General features: G+C 40.5%; 1 protein-coding gene across 9 annotated transcripts in view; it reads left to right on the forward strand.

Moving 5' to 3' along the window:
- Positions 1-23,037, forward strand: part of LOC135262326 (retinoic acid receptor beta-like) — a 122,413-nt gene that overhangs the window by 71,325 nt on the left and 28,051 nt on the right. For 2 of the 9 annotated variants that reach the window (XM_064349311.1, XM_064349302.1), the window contains one exon: positions 9,892-10,043. In XM_064349311.1, the coding sequence (XP_064205381.1) occupies positions 9,892-10,043 (152 nt within the window). Of the gene's footprint in view, position 1; positions 790-9,891; positions 10,044-23,037 lie in introns of those variants that run through there. The other 7 variants (XM_064349349.1, XM_064349359.1, XM_064349330.1 and 4 more) reach the window with 7 other exon arrangements.

Here is a 23,037-nt window from a genome sequence, read left to right on the forward strand (position 1 = left end):
TTCGCTGCGTTCTTAAACCTGTCTCTTCTACTGGTTTTAAGCTGTGTGAGAATCCTGGGACTTTGTGATGTCAGACTAGCTTCGTTGGGTCATTTGAAGGTTAGCAGCCTCGGAAGGGTTCATGGAAAGTTCACTCGCATATATTAGGCAATTCAATCTTTCATTCCCTGTGACAAAACTAGTAGGAAGTGAGCTGTATGGAAGCAGGATAACCCATTCGTCATTACAGGGGAGATATAGCTGTAAATCGTGAAGTGCGATATTTTAAAATACATATTTTAATCCGACGCGCTTGGTCGAGGATAACATCTTTGTTGTTGTTAACCGCACAGGACGAACCGTGTGGAATATTTCAAGATAAATCCGCTGGGTGATAACTGTGAGGAAATCGTGGACACCCCTTTCGCTGTTGAATCTGGACTGCCTGGAAAATGGTAAATGATCATTTGGATCAATTACAAGCTTTTAGCTGTGTTGTCGGTCATAATTCATGATTCGAGACTGGGAAAAAGACCAAGATTTTTCGTGCCAAAAAGGGGGCAGAGTTAGATGGAGTTGGGTCTACTTTTACATGTGATTTTCCTCCACACCTAAAAGAAAAAGACACTTTTTTCAGACTCTTGCAAAGAAACATCATGTTTGATTGTATGGATGTTCTAGCTGTGAGCCCTGGACAAATGCTGGATTTCTACACTTCGAGTCCTTCGTGCATGCTCCAGGAAAAAGCTCTAAAGGCATGCTTCAATGGACTAACGCAAACAGACTGGCAGCATCGGCGGAGCGCACAGTGTAGGTTCAAATTTTTTGTTGTAGTTAACTGGCTACACATTATTTCACATTTGTTTGCCCCTGTAGTGGTAACTACCTTAAGATCAATGCTGCCCGATTAGTAACGGAGTAGCCTAAGTTTTTTCTTTTTCTTTTAACTCTTACCCATTCCCAGGGGAGGTCATGCAGACGACTGAAATCGTAGGCTACCTATAGCTAGCTGTTTTGAAAGTTGATTTTTGATATTACACACGCTCATAAATGTGCAATATTATTGAAAGGTTACGCACTATACGAAACTATTCAAAGTGTAGGCAGAAGTATGTTTAATGTTTAATTGTACACCGCGTGTGTCAGTAACTTTTTGACACACGACTGAATTAACTGACATGTAACTACCTGTGCAAACTCTTGTGCATTCTTCTGTAATGATATTCACGCTTTTAAAATGTATAATTACATTCGTGTGATTCGCTACTAAGAATGGACATTGAGACTGATACTGTGTAGTATGTGGTATCTGCAACGTGCAATGGAATGCAACGTGTAAACACAAGCGCCGTTTCTCCTCATCCCCATCACTAAGGATGAACACTTGGTGAACGCCCAGTGTATATTCTGGGGAGAAGCTCTTAGGATGCAGCGACCGAGGTTTAGACATGCCTGCCAACTTTATTTACTAGGTTACAGTAGGACTCAGCCCTGCACCATACATCATCATTACATTAACATGTAAAACTTTAGAGTAGGCTTTTCAGTCTCATAACGAGTTCAACCACTTACACACAATATTTACATTAGTCGATAGCAGAGTCAAGCAGCACAGTAGCCTAGCCTAACACAGTTTGAAATATTTTAATTAGCTTAATGAGGCTAATTGCAGGTGTATTTACATAGCTTACGTGCGGAGTGGAACACGTCCTCAAAGCTGGTGTGTGTTCCTTACCAAACTGTTTTCGCTTCATGATTTATTTTGATAATGGTATGACAGCAGTGGCGATAACTTTAAGCGCTGCTTGCTGTCACCAAACACTATTCGCTGTCACTACACAAATCAAACACAAGTGGCCCTTATCACTAAAGTGAGAGTGGAAAGTGTCAACAGTTCAAGAGCAACCATCCTCGCCGCCAGAAGAGCCGATTTAACGTTAGAGTGTGCCAGTGTCGTTAATTTTGCCTGTTATAAATGTACGCTATTTGCATGCATGCTGGTTATGTTGTCTATGTTGTATTTTTATTAATGTAGCTTTCCCATATTGAGTTATGAATAACGTGGACATGGACAGCATGGACATGGAAACTCCTTGACAGCTCTTCCAGGCATTTCTTCAGAGAACATAACCAGGCAGTGAGCTTGATTGTACTTATTCAGTAATTCACATCTTTATAGCAGGATATGTATTTGATTAATTGGTGAGAATGGTGGGGGTAATAAACTTAATTTAGCCCTCCAAGCCTGCAGAAACTGGTATAACACAATTTCCTGTTACAGTTCCTCACGTTACATAGACTATATAATGGAGTCTTTCCAGTTTTTTCAAAAGACAACTGGGAAAACCTCAAGCAAATTATAATATAACATTCGATAGTAATTACTGTAGTAGGTTAACCTTTTTGAATAATGTATATATTTTGAAGGTGAGGTTACATGGGCTGGTTTATCACCCGGGTATTGTGGATTCCGTATACATTTTCAGGGGTTTGTGTAGGTTAACCAAGAGTAAGGGAATTTTGTCCAATATTTTGAAGTGGCTCATTCATTGTTGAACCAACAATAGGTGTCTTACATTTGAATGCAACATGACTTTAGAGGGTAGAGTTTGTATTCAGTCTGCTAGGCAATGAACTGTATAATGTCAGCATAGTTTTTATTCAATGCTTTTCTATAAATTGAATGTTTTGTGGGAAGATCACAAAACATTTATTGTTACCTTATTTTCTGTTGAATTTATGCTTGAAGAGCTTCTCTCACACAAACTGTTGAAACATAGAGATTTAATTTTGTTTTTTCTCCAAAAGTAAAACTGATGGCTTTGTTCAAAATGTGTGCGGTTCAAATCTAATGCTTTTTCTTTTTGCTAATAACAAACAGATTTAACATTGTAAAATAAAATAGTCATGTTTCCATGTGCTCTCATGCTGGATTCTTGGCAAATTCCACTTAGATTGAAACCCAGCATGATCCATCCAGCATTCCTTCATAATTAGCAGTATATATAAAATGACTTCGGTCCGTGGAGGGTCAGTTGCAATCAAAAGTGGTAATCTTAGAGGGCTTAATCCCAAAATGACTTCAAACTGCCATAGATCATTATTTTCAGCTCTTTGCCATCCTGAATGCTATTTTCGAAAACTTCAATTCAGCACTGATACTATATAGCTACTATGGTTTTTGACAACCTTGCTTTGACCAAATATTACATTCAGTATTGCATCTGTAACGCTGTCTAGTATACCTGTATGTAATTAATTAAATGTAAATCATTTTTCAATTCTTCACACACAAAATATTGAATTAAATTCAGTGAGCACTGAACCTGTGATTATTGACAAGGGAGATATAAAAAGCCAAGCCTATATAAAAAGGCCACTTACAGTAAGTGCATTCCTGGAAATTAAAAGGAAAATAATTGGACTGTAATTAGGAATTGAATTTTGATTGAGTGTCCCCTGACTGTGGACTGTGAGAGAATTTATGATTGTAGTAAAAGAAATAATTGCAGGTTCCAGTCTGCATCTGTATGTTGTATGCAACCTTGTCACAGCAATGTTGATACATGAGCACAGTACAGCCATTATTGTCTATTTTACCATGTTGGACATATCCTAGATATTGTAACTGATATCGTCCATCCAAATTGTGATATAGCCTTTTTCTAGACAATGCATATTACCGATGATTGTTGTAGAGGTCATCACTCTACCTAAAATATGAAATGCTAAGTAACATGACATTTGTTTCATTTCATTTTAAAATAATGTTAATTTGCTGAAGCCCTTAATTATGTTGATTTAACCTGTACGTCCCTGTGGCCTTTGAAGCTACGGGCCTCAGGAGGAAAGTGGAGAAAACACTGTTCATTGCCACAAGCATTAAGTCTAGATTGTTAATATTGATTACGAGTAACACTACAATTATAGCTGTACATGAGAGCAACAAAGTTCAGTGTATCAATCAAGTGAGCTTTGGCCATGCAGCCTATTTTTTCCATCCTGCTTTACCTGATCAATATTAACCACCCAATTGAAACTAAATGCGCTCTCCCCTAACAGTAATTCTGATAAATGTACCCAAAGATTACTTATCAAGGAATTTAATCACTGCTGCGGGGATACTGAAACGTAGTACACATGTACTTGCGAATAAAGGCTCCATCAATCATCCATTTCTACTTACTGTTAATTTATCTATCTATTGGTTCATCTTCCTACGAGGAAGCACATATCAGTCTGCTGATAGATATGCGTGTGCGGAGACAAAGGCAGTTATTCTGGAGTAGTGAGTGATTGCTTGTTATTTTCTTGGGTGCAGTCTGCAGCGCCTGGCCTTGATGAGATGTCAGTCACAGGACCTTCAAAAGTGTTTTTTTTTTGTTTGCCTTTGATAAAAACAGGATCATAGATGGTGATCCCCCATCCTTATTGTTTCTTAATCTTTTTTTAAAATTTGGGAATGGTTTTTGTTTTCATTGAGGCCCACTTTGACGGTGTTTGCGCATGTACATAGCACCTAAAACAGCATGGCTGAATTTCCTACTTTATGAAAATATTGATGTAATGCAGAAGTAATGCATGGCATATGATCTTAAGCAAACGAAAATGCGCACGACCTGAGTTCAAAGGTCATTGAATGAATCTTTAAACTGCATTGTTAAGCATGTGCTATCAGAAGATTTCACACCCTAATATGCTTCTATGCAGGGTTAAGCACCTCTGTAAGTGACCTGAGAGGTTAGTGGAGCTGCTCGCATGCTAATGCAGTTTAATGGCCAGACACAAATGTTGTCCATCCTTATCGAAGGGGGCTTTCAGGAGTAGTGCTATGTTTATTCAAGGTAAATGCAACTATAATGACTCTTTGTGCATGAATGCAGGAGAGATAAACTGCAGGACAGTTATTACAAAGACTTGAATATGATAATTTCATATTTATGGTCATATTTTAATATTTGTGAACTTTAAAGATGTTGCAAAGACAGCAGTGTGGAATTTCTCTTGGTGGTTTTTAAAATGGATTATACTGCATCTACTCTCGGCTCATTATAGTTCTCTGTTGAGCGCACCATGAACAGAGGGACAGTTTCAAGGCTAACCCTCAGTCTTTGACATTGGCATCAAATTGCAGCTTCCAACACAGACCACACGGTGGGAAATTGTAACCCCGTTGGGCTTTTAAGAAAGAATTTCCCTGGGTGGACGTAAAACTTTCCTCATTTTCACAGCTTCAAAGACCCTCACACCTGTTGTGCTTGTGCGTTTTAGAGTGAGCGGGGAGCGCCAGGCCTGGGTCACGAGTGCACCGCTGGGATCTGGTGTGACCGGGTCAGGACTGTCACAGAGGGGTCACTCAGGGGTTACTGGGGGGTCGCCGACACACGGCAGCCAGGAGCCCAGACGGGCTCCTCCGGGGTGGACGAGAGAGTGCGCGTCTCCCCTCTTGTCCCCCTTACGTCTGCAGACCCGCGCTGTCATGCTATTGACGGAGCTGTGGTTTTATTCTGCCCCTTCGTAAGAACAGCCACTTTTGAGAATTGACGTGTCTCTTTTTGCTGAATGTACCCTCTCTCAAATCATGAGGATTCCCCCCGCGCGTTCAGGCGATATGTGCTTTTTGTTGGTAAACGGACCAGTGAGAGTTGACTCCCCAGCATGCAGAACTCAACGCAAGGTCTGCAATTTGTGAAAAGCCAGCTGTGTTTTTTAGGTTGTTTCTCTGTGGACTAGACGTAAAATTAGATGGCTTTTGTGACTCATTTTTTCCCCCTAGTGTTTAAGGGTTTATAAATAACCTCCACAATGAAATGTATACAGCGAGCGCTGGGCAAAGCTGGTTCTAATTTGGTGTACTTTCCATGAACTTTGCCGTTTCCTTTGACTCTCTGCCTCATATGTGAGCTATGTGCACTCTGCTCCGGTCGTGATTTCAGAAAAGACAGAGGGGAAAAGTCCTTGACTCTAAAGCTTGAAGCTGCCAGCAGAATTTTTGGGGGGGCATTTTGACCCTGTACAACATATGGTTGTAATCGAACCCCTAATTGATCTACGGTTTTAATTAGAAGTTTGTTGCAAATGTCTTTTATGAAATGTCATTCTGCATTTGAAAAACAGCCCAGCAAGGAATGTGTTTAGTTGTGTGGATTAAACATGTACCAGTGAATGGTGCTTACCAAGTTAGAAATGTTTGTTGCTTCCGACTAAACTTTTTCTCTGAGTATCAGTTTCTGTGATCCTTGTAAGTCTTCTTAAAGTCCTTCCATTTTATATTTAAGCGATGGAATGTTATATGCTATGAGCCTCAGAATGACTTAAACTGATATTAGTCAGAGGACCTTGCATGTTTGAAACAGTGAGATTTGACAGTTGAAGAGGTAATACCTTTGTATGTCTAGCTTGCGTGCAGCAAAGAGCAAAGAGGACAAAAGGTAGCAGGGTAAGAGCTCATTCTTGTATGTCTGTACAAGCATTAGCAACGGCAGACGTTTTTCTGAGATTATATTAAAAGACTAACAGGAACCACTCCCTTCTTTCTCCCAATCCATCTGTGTGGCAAAGTATGCACCCACCCCCAATAACCCCTGGTTCATTGGGGCTGATGCATCAAGTGACATGTTTTGAATTTTTTTTCCCCCATTGAGAGAATAGCCTCTAATGGGTGTGTTTTCCTGTTTGACCCTGATCACAGGTTCAGCTGGAGGCTAAGAGTTCAAGGGGATAGAGATGAGCAATTTTTCTTTTTCCTCTCTAAAATGCCTCCCATTTAGTTATCTGTCAGCGGCCTTTATTCCCCTAATGGCGCCGGTGTTTGTGCTAGCCAGCGAAGAAGTCGCCTTGCCACCGCAGCCAGCCACCAAGGTTTAATAATCCGCAAAGCAAATGGAAGGTTTTCTAAATGTGATACTATACGGCACCAAGGGAGGAAAAAATATCACATTTTATTTGATCTGTGCTTCCACTTCTTTTGCACATCTGTGATTTATCCATCCAGACACACACCGTGTTGCATTTTTGTTACTCCTGCAGGTTTCAAATGCAGCAAGTAAAGCTTTAGTCTTAAGAGTAGGATTTCTTTGAAATGGACTACTGCTAGAGTGCAGACCCCTGCTACACTTGCCAGACTGAGGTTAGGCATATAACACCTCACCTTGTAATACATCCATTTCAGATGGCAGAACTTGTCTCGTTGTGGTCAGGTAAGGCCATCTGTGTAGTTAGCTCTTGTGCAAAAATGTAAGACTTCCTTGATTGCCCCAAAGCAATAACACCAATACTTATTAAACAAATATGTGCATAACTTTTGTTATCCTTTTCAGACAGACAGAGAACCTTCACTCCACTTAAGTTTTGCAGCGGTGCTGTAATTGTTTATATTTCCTGTACGACCCATGGGCCTCTGAACCTTTTATTTCCTCTCCAGACTCATGTTGATTATTGCTTCATCTCTTCTGTACTGTGGTGTTTGTTAACACAGTAATTTTTGCTTGTGCTGTTCAATGTGTAGTGTGCTCTAGTTGTCATACCTCTTACACTGTACAATATCTTTCACAGCCCTGGTGTTAATGTGACTCACTTATTTGTGGTAGATGACTCTTATGACAACATTACAGGTGATACTCCTGGCAAGTTTAAAAAGGGGACAGGATTTTAACTAATAATTATAGTAGAAATGGCCAATGTATCTGTCTTATGAAAACATAAAAATAATTGATGCATTAATAGTCCTATGGATGCCAGTTAAGGTCCCTGTGGACCATGTGCTGTTGCATTTCATTGAGTGGGTTTCAAATATCACACGTACTATACATGACCACAAGGTTACCAAGGACATCAAGCTGAAAACATAAACCATGGAATGTGTATTTTAACGTGAATGCCGCATCGTTTGACCAATCAGTAGAAAATTATGCTTATTTTCTCCAGCGCTTTACGATTTTAATGAACTATTTTTTCAAACTTATATTTAAAATATTAGAGAAGCATCATACCTCCTATGTCAGATGAGACATTCTTCATTTACAGTGATGATATTTAGATAAGGCTTATATCAAAACAAATGTCAAAGTATTGGCTCAACACGGCTGTTTATAATTCAGTTTGACAGCTGACCATGAAGATTTAATACTAAACAGAATTAAGATTACATTTTTGAGAAGGCATGGACAAGTAAACGTAATTACCATGGGAGATTTATCTACATTTAGATTAGTTTGTTTATTCCCTGTGATTTTTCCATGTTCTGGGGCATATCGGGCTACAATTAACTTTTTTTTTTGTAAACCTTTATCTTTGATATTTAATACAAAAGACTATAAAGCAAAGCCTGCTAAACTGCTCTTTGCATTGAAGGCAAAGTGTGAACCAAATATGCTCGGTGGCCCTGTTCAGTTTTACTGTAATCCTTTGCCAAGTTAAACTATGAAAGTGACATATTTTAAATTAATAGCAGGCTCCATCCTGCCTTTCTGGATTTATTTTATTTGTTTTTGCTTGAAATCATTTTACTATTGATTCTGAGTCTATTTATTTATTTACTTAGTTAGATATATTACCTTCAGAGAGCTCTTGGACTGGCTACAGTCTGCTGGGCTGCACTTAGTTTTTTACTCACGGTCTAAAACTCTTAAATAAGATGGTGATTGTTTGGCAGGTAGATTGTGTGGATGGGGGTGGTGGATCTTCAGAGGAGTCCGTACTCTCTACAGTTTGTGCCAGAGATAAGGCCTGGTTTAGTCCCGTGCCATGCTTGTTCTTGTGTGAAATATCAGCACAGCAGCTTTAAGATCATCGTCTCGCCACCCCAGGACAAAGTTCTCCAACTGAAAACTCAAAAAGCAGTAGACTGCAGGGATACGAAGCTCATTAGTATGAGTGCAAGAAAGGCAAACACAGAGTGCTTTGTGTTTTGCCCTACAGGAATAAATTGTATCTGCTACAGAAGGGACAGGCTACTGTTCTTTTTTATTTTATGTTGGAAATGTGTCAGCAGTTTGTTTTCAGTAGCAGTAATGTTAGAAGTAGTCTCCTGTTGTACTGTGAAAGTGATGACAACCATTTAAACTGCACAAAGGTTCAACAAAGGTGTTTCTCAATGTTTAACAGACTGAGAGATGTGCAGTTGTTTAATGTTTCACAGGGGAACATAGTCCTAATAAATGCTTTACAAAAACGGTGAATGTACTGGCACCACAGAGGTGCTCTTTTCCACAGATTTCAAATATGCTTTTTTCTTTAATACAGTATGTAGTCTGTAGGGTTGAACATAAATTAAAGAAAGAGTGAACTTGTCCAATGGCTTAATGGTAGGTTCTTGAATAGCTTAATCTTTAAAAGGAATATGTAGAAGGAACAATAATTTGACCATTTTATGCTGGTAGTCATGTCATCTAGAATTAATTTGGCTTCTGACAGAGTACCTTTCATAACATTTTTCTGTTCTCTGAAAGACCTGAGACAGATTTAATAATTTTGCATAGGTGCTTTCTGAAATAACTGAATAACTCCTTGGATGAAAAATCATGACTGCCAAACTAATAATACAGTGATAAAAAATGAGTCATAAGCCTACATTTGTAACTCATATTTATTGTGAAAGGCAGTGCACCATATGGTGTTAGCATAGATTAAATGCACCCACTCCCCATCAGACAAAGAATGTGCTATGTATTGTTTTGGCTACCTGTTTTGCGGAATATGATTTTGTCTTAATTCAGACTATGGTCCCAAAGATGTGTTGCTGTGTCACTTGTATATAAGATTATAAAATCAACAACAGCCTAATGAAACGACAGCGATGTTCCACACACGGATTGAAGCTGGCAGCCCTCCGCCAGTCGCGAGCCGAGCGCTCGGGTCATTGTGCGCTCCGGCACCCTGTTTTGAAACACTCCTGTGCCTCTTGTGTCTCAGCAGCTATTGAAACACAGAGCAGCAGTTCTGAAGAGCTGGTTCCCAGCCCCCCGTCTCCACTGCCTCCGCCTAGGATCTACAAGCCCTGCTTTGTGTGCCAGGACAAGTCCTCGGGGTACCACTATGGCGTTAGTGCATGCGAAGGCTGTAAGGTAAGAGTTCAGGCCGCTCCCCTGAATTCATCCTCCTGGATTCATGTGGCTGTAAATGAGGCAGTAAGACCTGATTTAAAATGGAGGTGAAACTATAACCCTCCCACGGTTTATCTTTATTGCCTCTGTGAAATCAGGTTTTATAAATGCTCTGAAGTTCTTTAACGAGGCTAGTGGGTTTCATTAGCGGCTACAGTACAGTAATTAATGTACAATAATTACAGCTAGTTAGTACTGAGTATCGTGGTGGGAGAGCACTTAGCAATTTAGTTTGAGTTTGTGCATAAATGATTGATGTATATTGCCAACTGCAGATTCTTAGTGTATTTACTGCTCTGCTCCATCAACATTATTCGAAATGAAGTGAACTAGAGTAACAGGACACGTTAGAAGCAGTTAAAACAGAGAAAAGGAAAATAAAGAAAATGTGTGGACTTGTGTTCAACTGACAACTGTGTGCACGCACTGTACAATATAAGGAGCTCTCGCAATGCACAGATTTGTATTTGGCAGTTCTAAATACCCTATTTATACTAGTGCCTATCCGTAACTCATTTTTACAAAAATGAGCAATATTTGTTGTTTTTTTTATTGATGTATATTTCCTTTAAAATTTAATTTATATAGATGTTTAAACTCTTTATTGTATTATTCTATTTTGTACTTCCAAAGCAGTGACTGTGCAATTTTTAAATGTCAGATCCCTGAAATTGGGATGGTGTCCTATTGTTTATTTGTGAATGCATTTACAGTACAGTATGCATGCATGAAAATTGCATGGGAAATTCTAACTGTGTTTGTAGCACATATTGTTGCATCTTGTATGCTGCGGTGATTTTGTATTGTTTGCATTGTAAGGTCATTTTGAATGCGGTATTGTACATGAATGCAAGTCAACACCAAAGCACACGCAAATGTCACATCAACATTCTTGTTTGGTTTTCGCTTTCCTTCTTATGTGAACGGCCTATTTGGCGTAGCTTCATTTTTGGCCGATAGGTCCTGTCGAGGTGCGTGTAAATGTAGCCCAGAAACGCTGCACAAGTCGAGGCTTGGCCCCGTACTGTCCCTGGCAGCGATGCCCGCTCGCGTACTTCAGTCGCGGTGGTGTGTCGGAGGGGCGGCGACGAGCCCTGAATGGATTCCGTCTGCAGAAGCGCCGTCCCCCCCCTTCACTTCACACAGGGTTCCCTGTCTGTGGAAGCAGAGACAGGGAGGGACCAGCTGCCTTATCTCTCCCCTCTCGGTGGAAAGCTGGGCTTTTGGCAGAGGGGCAGTGTTTTTCTGAGAGAGCCTCTGTGTCGCTGACTCCTCTGAACTCCAGCGGGCCTGCGAGACAATGAGCCCTTTGTTGGCCGCGGGGAGAAGCGGCTCCTCTTCGGGAGAGCGGCCCGTCAGTTCGGCCCTTTTCTCCAGCACTCCCAGGCCAAGCACTCTTGTTCAGGCCTTGTACTGTACACTGCAGTGAAAAGCCTTCTTTCCATCACTGTCTGCTGGCCCTGGGTCCCCACCACTCAGAACAAAACTATTGAAGAAAACAAATATATTTATTTATATATATATATATATATATATATATATATATATATATAATTGATGCCATTTCCTTTGATTTTATCTTTGTAATATATGTATGTGTGTGTGTGTGTGTGTATGTGTAATATATATATATATATATATATATATATATATATATATATATATATATATATATATAGATATATATATATTTTTTTTGTGCCATTGGTTCTATCCTTTTATCATTCATTTGTGTCCAGACATTTTTTTTTTGAATGTAGGCATACTTGTTGGATCAGCCATTTTGGGTAACTAAATATTAAATGGAAGGGTTGTGAGTAAATTTGATGTGAATTTATGGCCATTCTCTCGCTGTTATATTATTTTCTTTGCTGCAGATCTGTTGTAATACGTATAGGTGAGGGGTCACTCGTGTTTATTAGCAGTGCGCTTGGCCTCCAGGAGTCACCTGGATTACATGTTAAGCACACTGTAAAGGACCCCAAGAGAAAAAAGGCCACCACACCTTCTGCAAGAATTCCTGATTAAAGCAGTGTGTGGAAGCTGCTATTAGATCTTGGATTGTATGAATGTGCCTTTTGGATCATAGTGATTGGTCTCCCACCACTGTTTGAATACATCCTCAACCAGGGTTTTATGCATACATTTAGCAGCCAGTGACTTTCAGAAATCAGTTGCATTACCTCAGAACTACGTTAATATTGTTATGTGCATGTTGCATTGCATTGTTAAAATGCAGTCTGAACACGAAAATTCAGTTTTTGAGCCTGTGTAAAAATATTGCATGAATAAATACAAAATTTATATGGTGAAAGATAAGCAAATTTGTGTTTTGCAAAAGTGCCATAATTTCCACAATTTTATACATATATCATGCTGGTCTTGAGCATTTGGTGAGCATGCTGTTGTATAACTTGGATTAATGTGACCTATAGGGAAAAAGTCAGTCAGCATTTTATGTAACTTTACATTTAAACAAAACACTTTATGCAGACCAGTTGTTATGCTGTACGTTTCATACAGTAGCCGCAATATGAAAGCGGCCAGGTGCATTGAAAAGCATAGGATGCTTTGTTGGCTCTCTTTTGTGTTCGGTTGTCAGGCACTGTGCCCTGAAAAACACGAGGGCTTGGAAGGAAGAGAGCGACTATTTCACTATGGATATGTTGTAGAAATGGACAATTAACTGGCAACCCAAAAAACTCCATTGTTTTGAGCATTGAAACAATAAAAGATTACAACTTCTGTTTATTTCTATTCTTGCTTCTTCGGTGGTGAATGGTGTGAAATGCGCATATCTTAGAAATCACAAATTGCCAACTGCATTTCTTTCTATGGTGACAGGGTAATGAAACTTTAAAAAGTTTCTGCAGTGGAAAATCGGCGCATGATGCCAGAATTCTAATATAATGAAAGGCTCAGGTACTTGCAAATTTCCCTTATTCAACTGATCATTTGAGCCAACTGTGATCTCTTTTGGTACCCCTGAGAATTCCTGTATTTGAATAAGTAAAACAGGAAACCATATGGTTCCACATCAGTTCATGCATATTCAGCACTGCCAGTATGTGAGCAGTCAATTACAGCACACAGTTCCCTGTCTGGTGTCTTTGAAATGGGAATGTGCATTAATCACTCACAAAGTTGTTATAAGTAGATGCATTGCATATCAGAAAAAAAAACAAATTAGGATATAATGTAAAAAGAAAAGAAAGGATTATAATGAAAAAGATTCAGTAGTTTCTATATTTGAAATCCTAAGTGCTAAATGGTAAAATTGCTCAATTTATAAATCCCTTATGTAAAGATAACCCCCATTGCTACATTGAGAGATCTGAAAGGTGTATAAAAGACTGAGATGAACAATTAGGCTAATATTTTAGGCTGCTGGCTATGGAGTGTTCGCTGAACAGTACTTGACCGTAACGGCCATATATAATGAAAAATTTGTTTGTGATAAATGTTTCACCGCTAATTTTTGCTGTTTTGGATGTGATTTATCTGTAATTTTAATATTGCGTGTTGCACACTTTTCAACTTAATTAGCTGTTGCTCTGAAAAGAGAAACAAACGCATCTTACCTGATATGAGAGTGAAACCAATGGTGCGCTCCCTATGCTAAAACGGCAATGAAATTATCAAAGCTGAAGTTCAGGGGCATATTGCCTGCTATAAAACTTCATACATGGTGAAGGAATGCATGGAATATTATATTTGAATGGAAAGACCTCAGATGTACATGACATGTGTGTAAAGGTGTTGGTGGTGACAGGGGGGAAATTTGTGATAAATGGGAGAGCGGGGTGTTGGCCCTTAGATTCCAGAGTTTGTCTGTAGACTCATGTCCAACTCGGGTTTCAAGGTCAGAGTGTGCAGCCTGATTGGCATGGATTTGGGGTAAGACCTCTCCATCACCCCCAAACTGGAATCCGAGCCCATAGGCTGAGCTGACCCGCTGGCTAATTAAAACAAGCTGCGAGTCTCCACTAGAACAACACGATGGCTCATATTTGTCAAGCACATTTAAGTTTCAGATTGATGCTTCCATCATTATCACAGCATTTGTAAAATGAAAGCCTTTGTACTTTAATTTATTTATATAATATAGTGCCTTTAGGTGCAATTGTAGATTTCCATTAAGATTACTTGTATGATGAGATTTGAAGGGTTGAAAAATTTGAAAAGTGGTTTTATAGCGCAGGAAAATTGATTTCTCTCCCTGTGTTCCATGTGTGATAAGGTTCTCTGAAGGCCAAGTGCACAATGGAGGCTTTAGTCCTAAAAGTCCTTAATGTTATTTGTCAGTTTCCCCCATCATAAAAGGAATGGTAAGTTATCTGAGAAAATAAGATGGCATGGGTCATTCTTGTTTTGCTCTGAAATGGCACTGCATTATTCTCCTTAAGTTTATAGCAGAGGCAGTTTGGTTGCACAGCCTTTTTTGTTTAAGCCCGTGGTCTGCCAGTAATTGCTTTGCTTTTACATGCAGTTGCTCATTCTGTGTTATGCCATGTCCATTTCCTGGACTGACAGTGGCAAAGTGGGTGTGCATGAACTATGAATCACTTCCTTGAGTGGCTGCCACAGGCTAGAGGGCTGCTTTGTTACTATGCAACATGGTCCTCATTGCCAACATAGCATTACTCCTAGAGTACTTTGAGGAGCACACAAATAAAAGTAAAAAGTTTCAATCAATTTCATATATTATTATTATTATTATTATTGCTTTCATTTTTTAAAATTTTTTCTATCTTCTGTCAAACTGTCTTTTTCAGATCAATGAATTACAATTCATCACGGATTGCCAGCGCTGATAAAATACACAATCACATTATTTCCATATGAAGAGATCCCCTGCTTTTATTTCTCATCAGATGCTGTTGTGAAATCATATTCCAATCTGGACATATACCTCCAAAGTAGGATGTTTCAAGTGGCCATTTTGTATAACCAAAGTTTGGCATTTGGAATATAGGGGAGACTATATTTCATGTATTAAAGTCCATGCAGATAAGGAGAGATGTGATGTAGTTAGAATGGAAAATATGCTATAGATCGTAGACATTATGCGTAAAAATTTGTTAGAGTGATGTGGAGACCCTGTATTTCTGTGGATCATAATGTGGATCTTTTTCAGTATAAATCAATAAATTCAGTATAATTTTGATTTGCAAATGTGGTGATATGAAAACAAAATGTAGGCATGTATTTTTTTTACATGTAGTCCTGAATGTATGCTCAGACCCTTTTCAAAGGAACAGAGTAAAGGGTGATTGCAGTCAATTTTACAGGTAAATCATAGCCTGCCAATCAACCACACGCCTGCACACAATCAAGCCAAGTGTTCTGAATGGGTTCGGAATTCTGAATAATGCGTTTGCAGTGACTAGTATCTTTAGAATGAAATGAAAATGATTGAATTATTTTGAGTGCGGTCTTTCAGACAATGTGTTTACATCGTGAGGCGTTTACATCTTATTTTAATAAATGTACGTTACGCCTGCATATGGACGTCAGTGGGAGACGCAGCTCTCCTCCAGCTGGTGAAGGCTATTCTGTGGCACTGTGTGGCCTTTGGTGAGTGAAATAGTCACTTGATTGCAGGTGAATGTGTCTGAGTCTCCTGTCAGCTGGCATGGGCACCGTACGCTGGGAAGCACAATTGGTCATTTAAAATTTGGTGGGAGAAGAATGAAGGATTGAACCCAACTGAATTGCAATACTGACATTGACTGGCAAAAAACTCTGTGTGTATATTTAATGAATAAAAAGGCCATGCCTTCGTATTTGTGTCCTGCTCTTTAGCTGAATCGAATATAGGTGGAAGTCTAGGCAGGATAAGGCGGTAATCGAACATTAAAACCCACGGAGCACAAAGGCTAGTAATAGAAACTTCATTTTAAATGTGACCTTATAAATAGCAGGGGAAGTTAATCTTGTTGTTTAGAATGTGCATTGCCTCAACTGGGTCACTTAAAGGACTCCTGATGGCGATCGTTGTGAAACTGTGATTATGCTGGTATTATTATGTTGACTGGAGGCTCCGGCAGGGCGTGTACTGTGGTGTGTCTATCGCATAGCAGTCTGTGCAAGTAATGGGAGAATTGATGTATATCACACAAGGTGATGTCACATCCTGGAGTCAGTTATAAGGGCTAGTCTTCCTCTCCCAGGCCAGCCCGATGGTATTGAGAAGCTGGGGGTTTTATGACACGGGTTGTTCTCATTAATGGAGAGTTCAGCACCATAATAGTAAAATGGTCATTAAAGCAGAAAATTGTGTTCCTTTCATAACATAACATATCTGATTCCGCATTACCCAGCTATTTTTAAATGATTACTGCATTATGCTGTTGCAGTTGGTTTATGTTCTATTTTCTTGTCCCTGATTCTGTGCTTCTGTACCAGGGTTTACTACTGGATGTCAGGAATGGAGTGATTTTGCTCTCCTAGGGTGCATCTAGCTTACTTTTCTTTACATTTAAATACTGACAATTTTTCCAACCACATAAACAAGATATTTCATGTTTCAGGAATGAATTGTAGACATCAATTTTCAACCAAGCATGACATAAATAATCCTGTTAAAAACATATCTGAAAATACTTATTTAGACAAGGATGTTATAATCCTTTGGAGATGTTTAAAAATGTAGCCTAAGTGCTGCGAACTCTTTTTGGTTTATTGTAATAACTATTAATACAGTAGTTCAGTTGTTCCAAGACGGCTTTATGCTTTTGCTGGACCTTTAATGATTCTGTAATAGGTTGATCTTCTTGTGATGGAAAACCAAGAGCCTCTGCTTTTAGCATAAACCCCAAGAGGTCCTATGCACAGGGGCTCACATTTCTAATGTCATAAAGCTGGTGTTGTAACTCCAGTCTTGAGTTGAGTCTGATTTGGCAACCGTTACAGTAGTTACAGATGATGTCAGATTATGAATGACAGCCAAGTTCACAAAGAAAATGTCATAACCTAGTTCACAAGGTGCCTGGGATTTAACTGAGTTTGACTGGCACAAGTTTTCTTTACTCCTGACATGGCTGACAAGTATCGCTGCTGCATTTTCTGGTGGCCAGCCAGCAGGCTTCAGTCCTGTCAGAAGAGTTAAAGAAACTCGGAGCAGTTGAACATTCGTTTTTTGGCACCCTGCACTAGCCATTGAAGTCATCTACTTGAGGTCATGGTGCATTTTAGTTGATATTTATTTCAACCTTCTTGTGTATATGAGTGTAGCTTAACAATATGACTTGTAAAATAAGGAATTACTCATGTAATAAAGCAAGAATTATCGGTATTAATGTGGACTGTTTCTTTTTTAAAAAGTATGTCTAGCAGTGCTTGGTATTTTTCATGCCCGTCAGGTACGGTCTGTGTTAAACAATGGCACATTGGGTTTTCATAATGTATGTCGGTCTTTTGTCTCCGTTTGCCTCTGCTTCAAAGCTCATCCTCTGCTGTCCTGTGAGTTACATGAAAGCTTGGCTTCCCATCACAGATCCCTCTGGTGAGATAGAGGAAGGACAACAGCCACTCTATTAATGTCCACGGAGCTCTTTGAAAACGCTGCTTTCGGAACAAAACCCAAAGACGGAATGAAAAGGCCACTAAAAGAATATGGCCAAAGAAATCGTTGAGGGAGCGATTCGCAACCCAACAAGGGACCGTTATGTCCTCCTTTATGCTTTCATTCCAGCCAAGACTGAGTCATCACTGAGAGATACCGGTCTTTTCACTTGATGTCGCACGTAGACCTCCCCGTCTCACGTAGACCGATGAACAGCGGTCAAAGTGCTAGACTCAGCAGATTTGGGGCAGTGGTGGGGGGATGGAGTGGAGGGGGGGGGGGGGGGGTCCTAGCTTCAGTGCTCTGTCTTGTTTAGTGTTGAAAAGAGTTATTTAACAGTGTCTCTCAAGGCCTTGTGTGCGCTATCTGCTGAGGTTTCACATTCGACTGGCGACAAAGCCCAGCTTTGTACACTTTGGGCTCTTTTCTTATGCTCTTATTTACTCTGCAGTGGGACTCTTTTCAGCGCCGCTAACCTTGCATTCACCTCTCCCATGTTCAACAGAGAAATACACATTGCATAAAAAGTGAACAGCAAAACCTTTTTTTTTTCCTTCTGCCCCCTGAAACAGGATCTGGCGCCCCGCCCCCGACACCAACCTTCTTTCGTCTCTTTGGCAAACTTGAGGTGTAAGTAATAGCCTGGCTTAATTGACCCCCCCTTCGCTGCAATTCTCTTGGGTCTCAAGTGTCCCTCTCCACTTTCCACAGCAGCGATACGTTGTCAACACAATTAAGAGTGAAAGCTAATCTGATTCCCTTTTTGCCAGTGCTGAATGCTCAGGCAACACAAGCCGCAACAATGAGGGGGGGTTAAATAATTGATGGATGGCACTTTCGTTTTTTTTTTTCTCTTGTTTTTTTTTTTTTAATCTGTAAATGAGAGCACTGAAGACGCCTTGGCCACAGGTGACACCCTATCCCTATCCCATTAAGATAACAAGATGAGAGATAATGATCCCAATTAAGATATTGTTTATAGGGGAAATCTGTCGGAGGAAGAGGAGTTTGCTCCTTCGGTGGGGGCAGTTTGAGTTACCGCTGCACGGCTTGGGCAAGAGGATACGATTGATGGGCCGGACCTGCAGTAGGAGGCACTGTACATTTTGTACAGCAAAATGTGTCTGTGGAAAGGGCCAAAAACCCTTTAAAATAGTTGAATGAATTGGCTACATGTAAAGAATTGATGCCATATCAGTACAATAACATGGGTGGAGCCATAGGTTGCTTGGTAAAAGACACAGAAGGGCACCACCCACACAAAAGGGGGTAGCCTGTATTCGTTTAAACAATAATACCACCTGTTAGCTGTTATATTGCACTAGGCATGACACAGAATGTGCAGGTAGTGCTCCAGACAGATGGGCAATGAAAACACGATCTCTGCACAGTTCAATGTTCGGCGTTAAGTCAACCCTGACAGGGTACATATGGGCTCTATTGGACTCATACGTACTCTGTTAGAGTTGAATTAGCGCTGGACATTTTTACTGTGTGGCTTTCACAGTTTGCCTTTGTGTGGTATGTACCTTTGTACCCCAATCTAGTCATATTCTGTCAGCCATGAGCTTCTCAGCTCGGAGTCTGCCTTTAATGCCCCCGCTAATCACACAAGGGCAGTGTGCACACCAGCTGGATACAGGGCCCACATACCTCACCCAAAGAGGTACTGCACAAATCTGCAAGAATCACCTCACGATGGGCAAAAATACTTCCTGGTTTGAAGTACATGTTCTGTACGGGATCTGTGTTGTATGATATCATGTCCGAGCACAGTATTGACTGCACCGATAAGGTCAGCTCTGTTTAAGGGGCTGTGACAGATGGTGATGCTTGCCTCCTGAGACTTGTTGAGCTTAAATCTTGAGTAAATAAGCTTCTTAGATTCTTGTTCGCCTTTGACCGCTGTTCACTAAATAAATGGGAGTCGTGTGAAAGAATTCACCTGTCCTTTTTCGTCCTACCCTTTCCCATAATTTCGTCCTATTTTACTGCAATCAGCGCTCATTGATTTTGCAGTTCCTGTTGTACAGCGTGCTAAATAAATGTAAGGATAGGTAAAGAACCTGAGATAAGCCAGGTGGTGTCCATGTTAACACATGCCTGTTTTAAGAGCAATATGGAGCAATGAGTGCGAGTGGGAGGGAGTGCTGTAGACGCAGATGGTCTGAATGAAATGGTGGGGAGGAATGTATCCTCAGTAATGACTGAACAAAATAAGCGGGCCTTGCCCTTTTCCATTAGTGACATACCTATTAGTTGTTGGTGAAGAGTTATGAATTCTATTTCAATTAACTTTTTTTTTTCATTAGACTGTCAAGCTTCAGACTGTACATTAATGCATGCAGCCATACACTGGCCATTGCTATGTTGTTGGTATTGTTTTCGTTTTTTATTAACTGTTACATTTTCTTCTGTGCATGTTTAAACTGATAATGTTTCCATGTGCTTTTTGCACAGTAAAAGTAAGCTTGCTCTGGTAATTTGGTAAGTAAGTACCCAAACCAGACTATAGTTTCTATATATGTAACAGTATATCATAGATTTTTGAATCCTGGTCAGGTTTAAATATCCCCTAAGATCATATATTTAATGTTTGGGTTTTTGGACCCTTTTTTAATGCACATTGAATGAAAAAAAAAGATTTATGAAGTAATTATGAATGCTGTATTTTTTCAACAGCATACATTAATGCACAAGCCTGTTTCCTTGACATACTACGTTAAAAAACCTAGCGTAGCCTTCTCCCCACTGAGACGCATCGGTGGTGAAAATGCACATGGCTCTCAAAGCAGCCATGCCGACGGGGAGGCTGCACTCACTCTGATGGAAGCGGCGTGGTGTGTTGCACAGCTCGCAGCCCGCCGCGTACCCCGTCTAATGAGACCGCGTGGCCCCATCCGTCACACGCGCTCAGAGTGCATCCGAAATGGAAATTTAAACTCCAGCCTCGCAGATGAGGGCTGATTTCTGGTCACCCATTCGAGCGTTCAAGTGAGACTGACCAAATGTTCGTGCTAAATGACAAACAGCGCAGATTCAGCACGGAGACGGATTTAAAGCACACAAATAGCAGACAAGCTAAAGCCTTTTATTTTTATTATCATCTTTTAAAAAAAAAAAACTGAACATATTTTGTTAAATATTAAAATATTATTAAAATCGTCTCAGAGAAATGTGTTGCTTGTGTGTTTTTCCATGTCGTTTCTTCACGGGGTATTTTCGGTTGCGGTGAAACCCAAGGCTTACGAACATAATTCAGATCCGTCATTGTGCTTCATTATTGTGTTGTGCTGACAGCAGTGGGCTTTGAAGTTCTCCGTCAGACGCGTGACAGGCTTCATTACGGAGGCTCACGGCAGCGCTTGACACGTTTCCCTCCGAGACGTTATTGATTGTCACCTGGCCCTCCGATGCTGAGGGCCCAGTCTGTTATGCGCCGTACGAAGGATAGGAAATGGCCTGTTTACCCCTAGGGGCTAGCTTACATTGCACAACAAAAATAAAACACCTCAGCTGTATGTGGATTTGATGTATTCTCGAATGTATAGAATGTATAGGTGTGTTATTGTATAGCAATTCTTTTCCTCTGGTAATTGTAGGACACCAGTGTGGGTACTGTTGTACACCCATTTTGACAGGTGCTGTTTTGTAGTGTAGTATTTGTGAAGAGGTGACAGATAATAAACTATTCTTTGGGTGTTTGCTTTTTTCATCTTTTTCTGACCTGCTTTGAACTTTTTGTAACACCCGTTTTTGTATAGGCATATGGGGACATCTTGTACTCCCAAGATGTGTGAGTGACTGTACCCCTCCAATGGTGTGTGTGTGTGTGTGTGTGTTATTTACCACTGACCACACACATATATACATTTTTGTAAACATGGTAAAAAAAAAGTGTGCATTGTCCCGATAAAAAATAACTTGTACTTAAATATCAGCAGTAAGTAGCCTGCCAGATGCTGTTGCTTTTGGGAATATTAAAACCCAGAGCTACGTGCTTAGGATCAGTGTAATATGCTGTGCGGGACTTGGCTGAAAATGGTCCCAGCTTCTGGGATTTGCAGCTAGTTGATATGAGTAATGTGGCGCTGTTGTGTTTGTGTGTCGGGCGTTTATGCAGGGCCACATGATGACCGCGCGTTCAGAGTGGTTTTTTTTTTCAGCAGAAGATGGAGGCAGGCGGTGTTAAAACTCCAGCAGAGGCCATTGCTCAAATGCAAGCATGTGAGGACAGGAAGCACACACAGCCCTCATCACTGCCTCTTATTAGATCATCTTTTGTTCTCTTCAGGCAGAAGGACTTAATCACAGTTGGGTTGTTGATTCGCCGTCTTTGTGCCCGTGACAGCAGCGAACATGCAGGCACATGCACGGCATCTTGCCTGCGCTTCCTCTTTTATTGTGTTTGGTCTTAAGTACACCTTTCCCTTGATAAGTGGTGCGTGCCAGGGTTCATCAGAAATCGCTGAGCTTCCCTGCCGAGCGGCATAATGAGGCATAAACAATGGCACCTATTCGTGTGCAGTGGGACACGCATTTGACTTTAATATGTTTTTGACACAATAATGGATGAATTTGTCCTTTGACAGTATCGGAAGCGGTTTAAGTTTAAGTTGATATTATGCTTCTATGCCAAGCCAGCTGCTTAGAGACCACTCCCCTTTCGGTGACAGCCAAGAACCGTCTCCTGCTAGGGTTTCTGTTTAGTATGTCTCTTAATAAATAGCTTTTTTTAAATTGACACCTCTGCAGTCTCCTTTTAGCAGTTCAGCTTAATTCACAATGCATTCATTCTTTATCACAGGACTGATAGAATTTATTTATTTTTTATTTTTATTCCATATATTCATCAGCTATAGGTGCAGGTAATTTTAGCTTGCATGCATTAGTTACAGCATGGCCATTCTTCAGTATTGGAGCATGACAGCAAATTGGGAGCCAACTCCACCAGCGTGAGTTATCCGAATCCTTGAGTTATCAGGGGGATATTTAAAGAGGGGAGGGGGTATCTGTGGGTGAAGGCTGCTGAGGAGAGAATTTCCATACAGATGCAGGTGATGGCATAATTGGGAGAAAGGCATTTAGTTTTTGATCTGTTTGTTGATGCGTGTTGACCCAGCCACATGATTAAAAAGCAGAGGGACTTTCTGCTCCCTGGCTGCACATGTGGTACGGGGACGTGCTTGCGGTGCAGGCTTGGCCCTGTGACCTCATGCTCGGGTCTGGACTGTGTCATTAGTCATGTATGACTGGGAGTCCGCGGTCGGTTTCCTCCTCCCTGCGGTAGCGTGGGTTTAAGTTTTCTTAAGGGTTCTTCGGGTTATCACTCATTTGTGTTGGCTGCTCCCAGCCGTAGCTTGTGTTTGGGTGTAACTGCTCTGTGGG

This window comes from Anguilla rostrata, chromosome 1 (genome assembly GCF_018555375.3).
Source record: "Anguilla rostrata isolate EN2019 chromosome 1, ASM1855537v3, whole genome shotgun sequence".
Taxonomy (NCBI): Eukaryota; Metazoa; Chordata; class Actinopteri; order Anguilliformes; family Anguillidae; genus Anguilla; species Anguilla rostrata.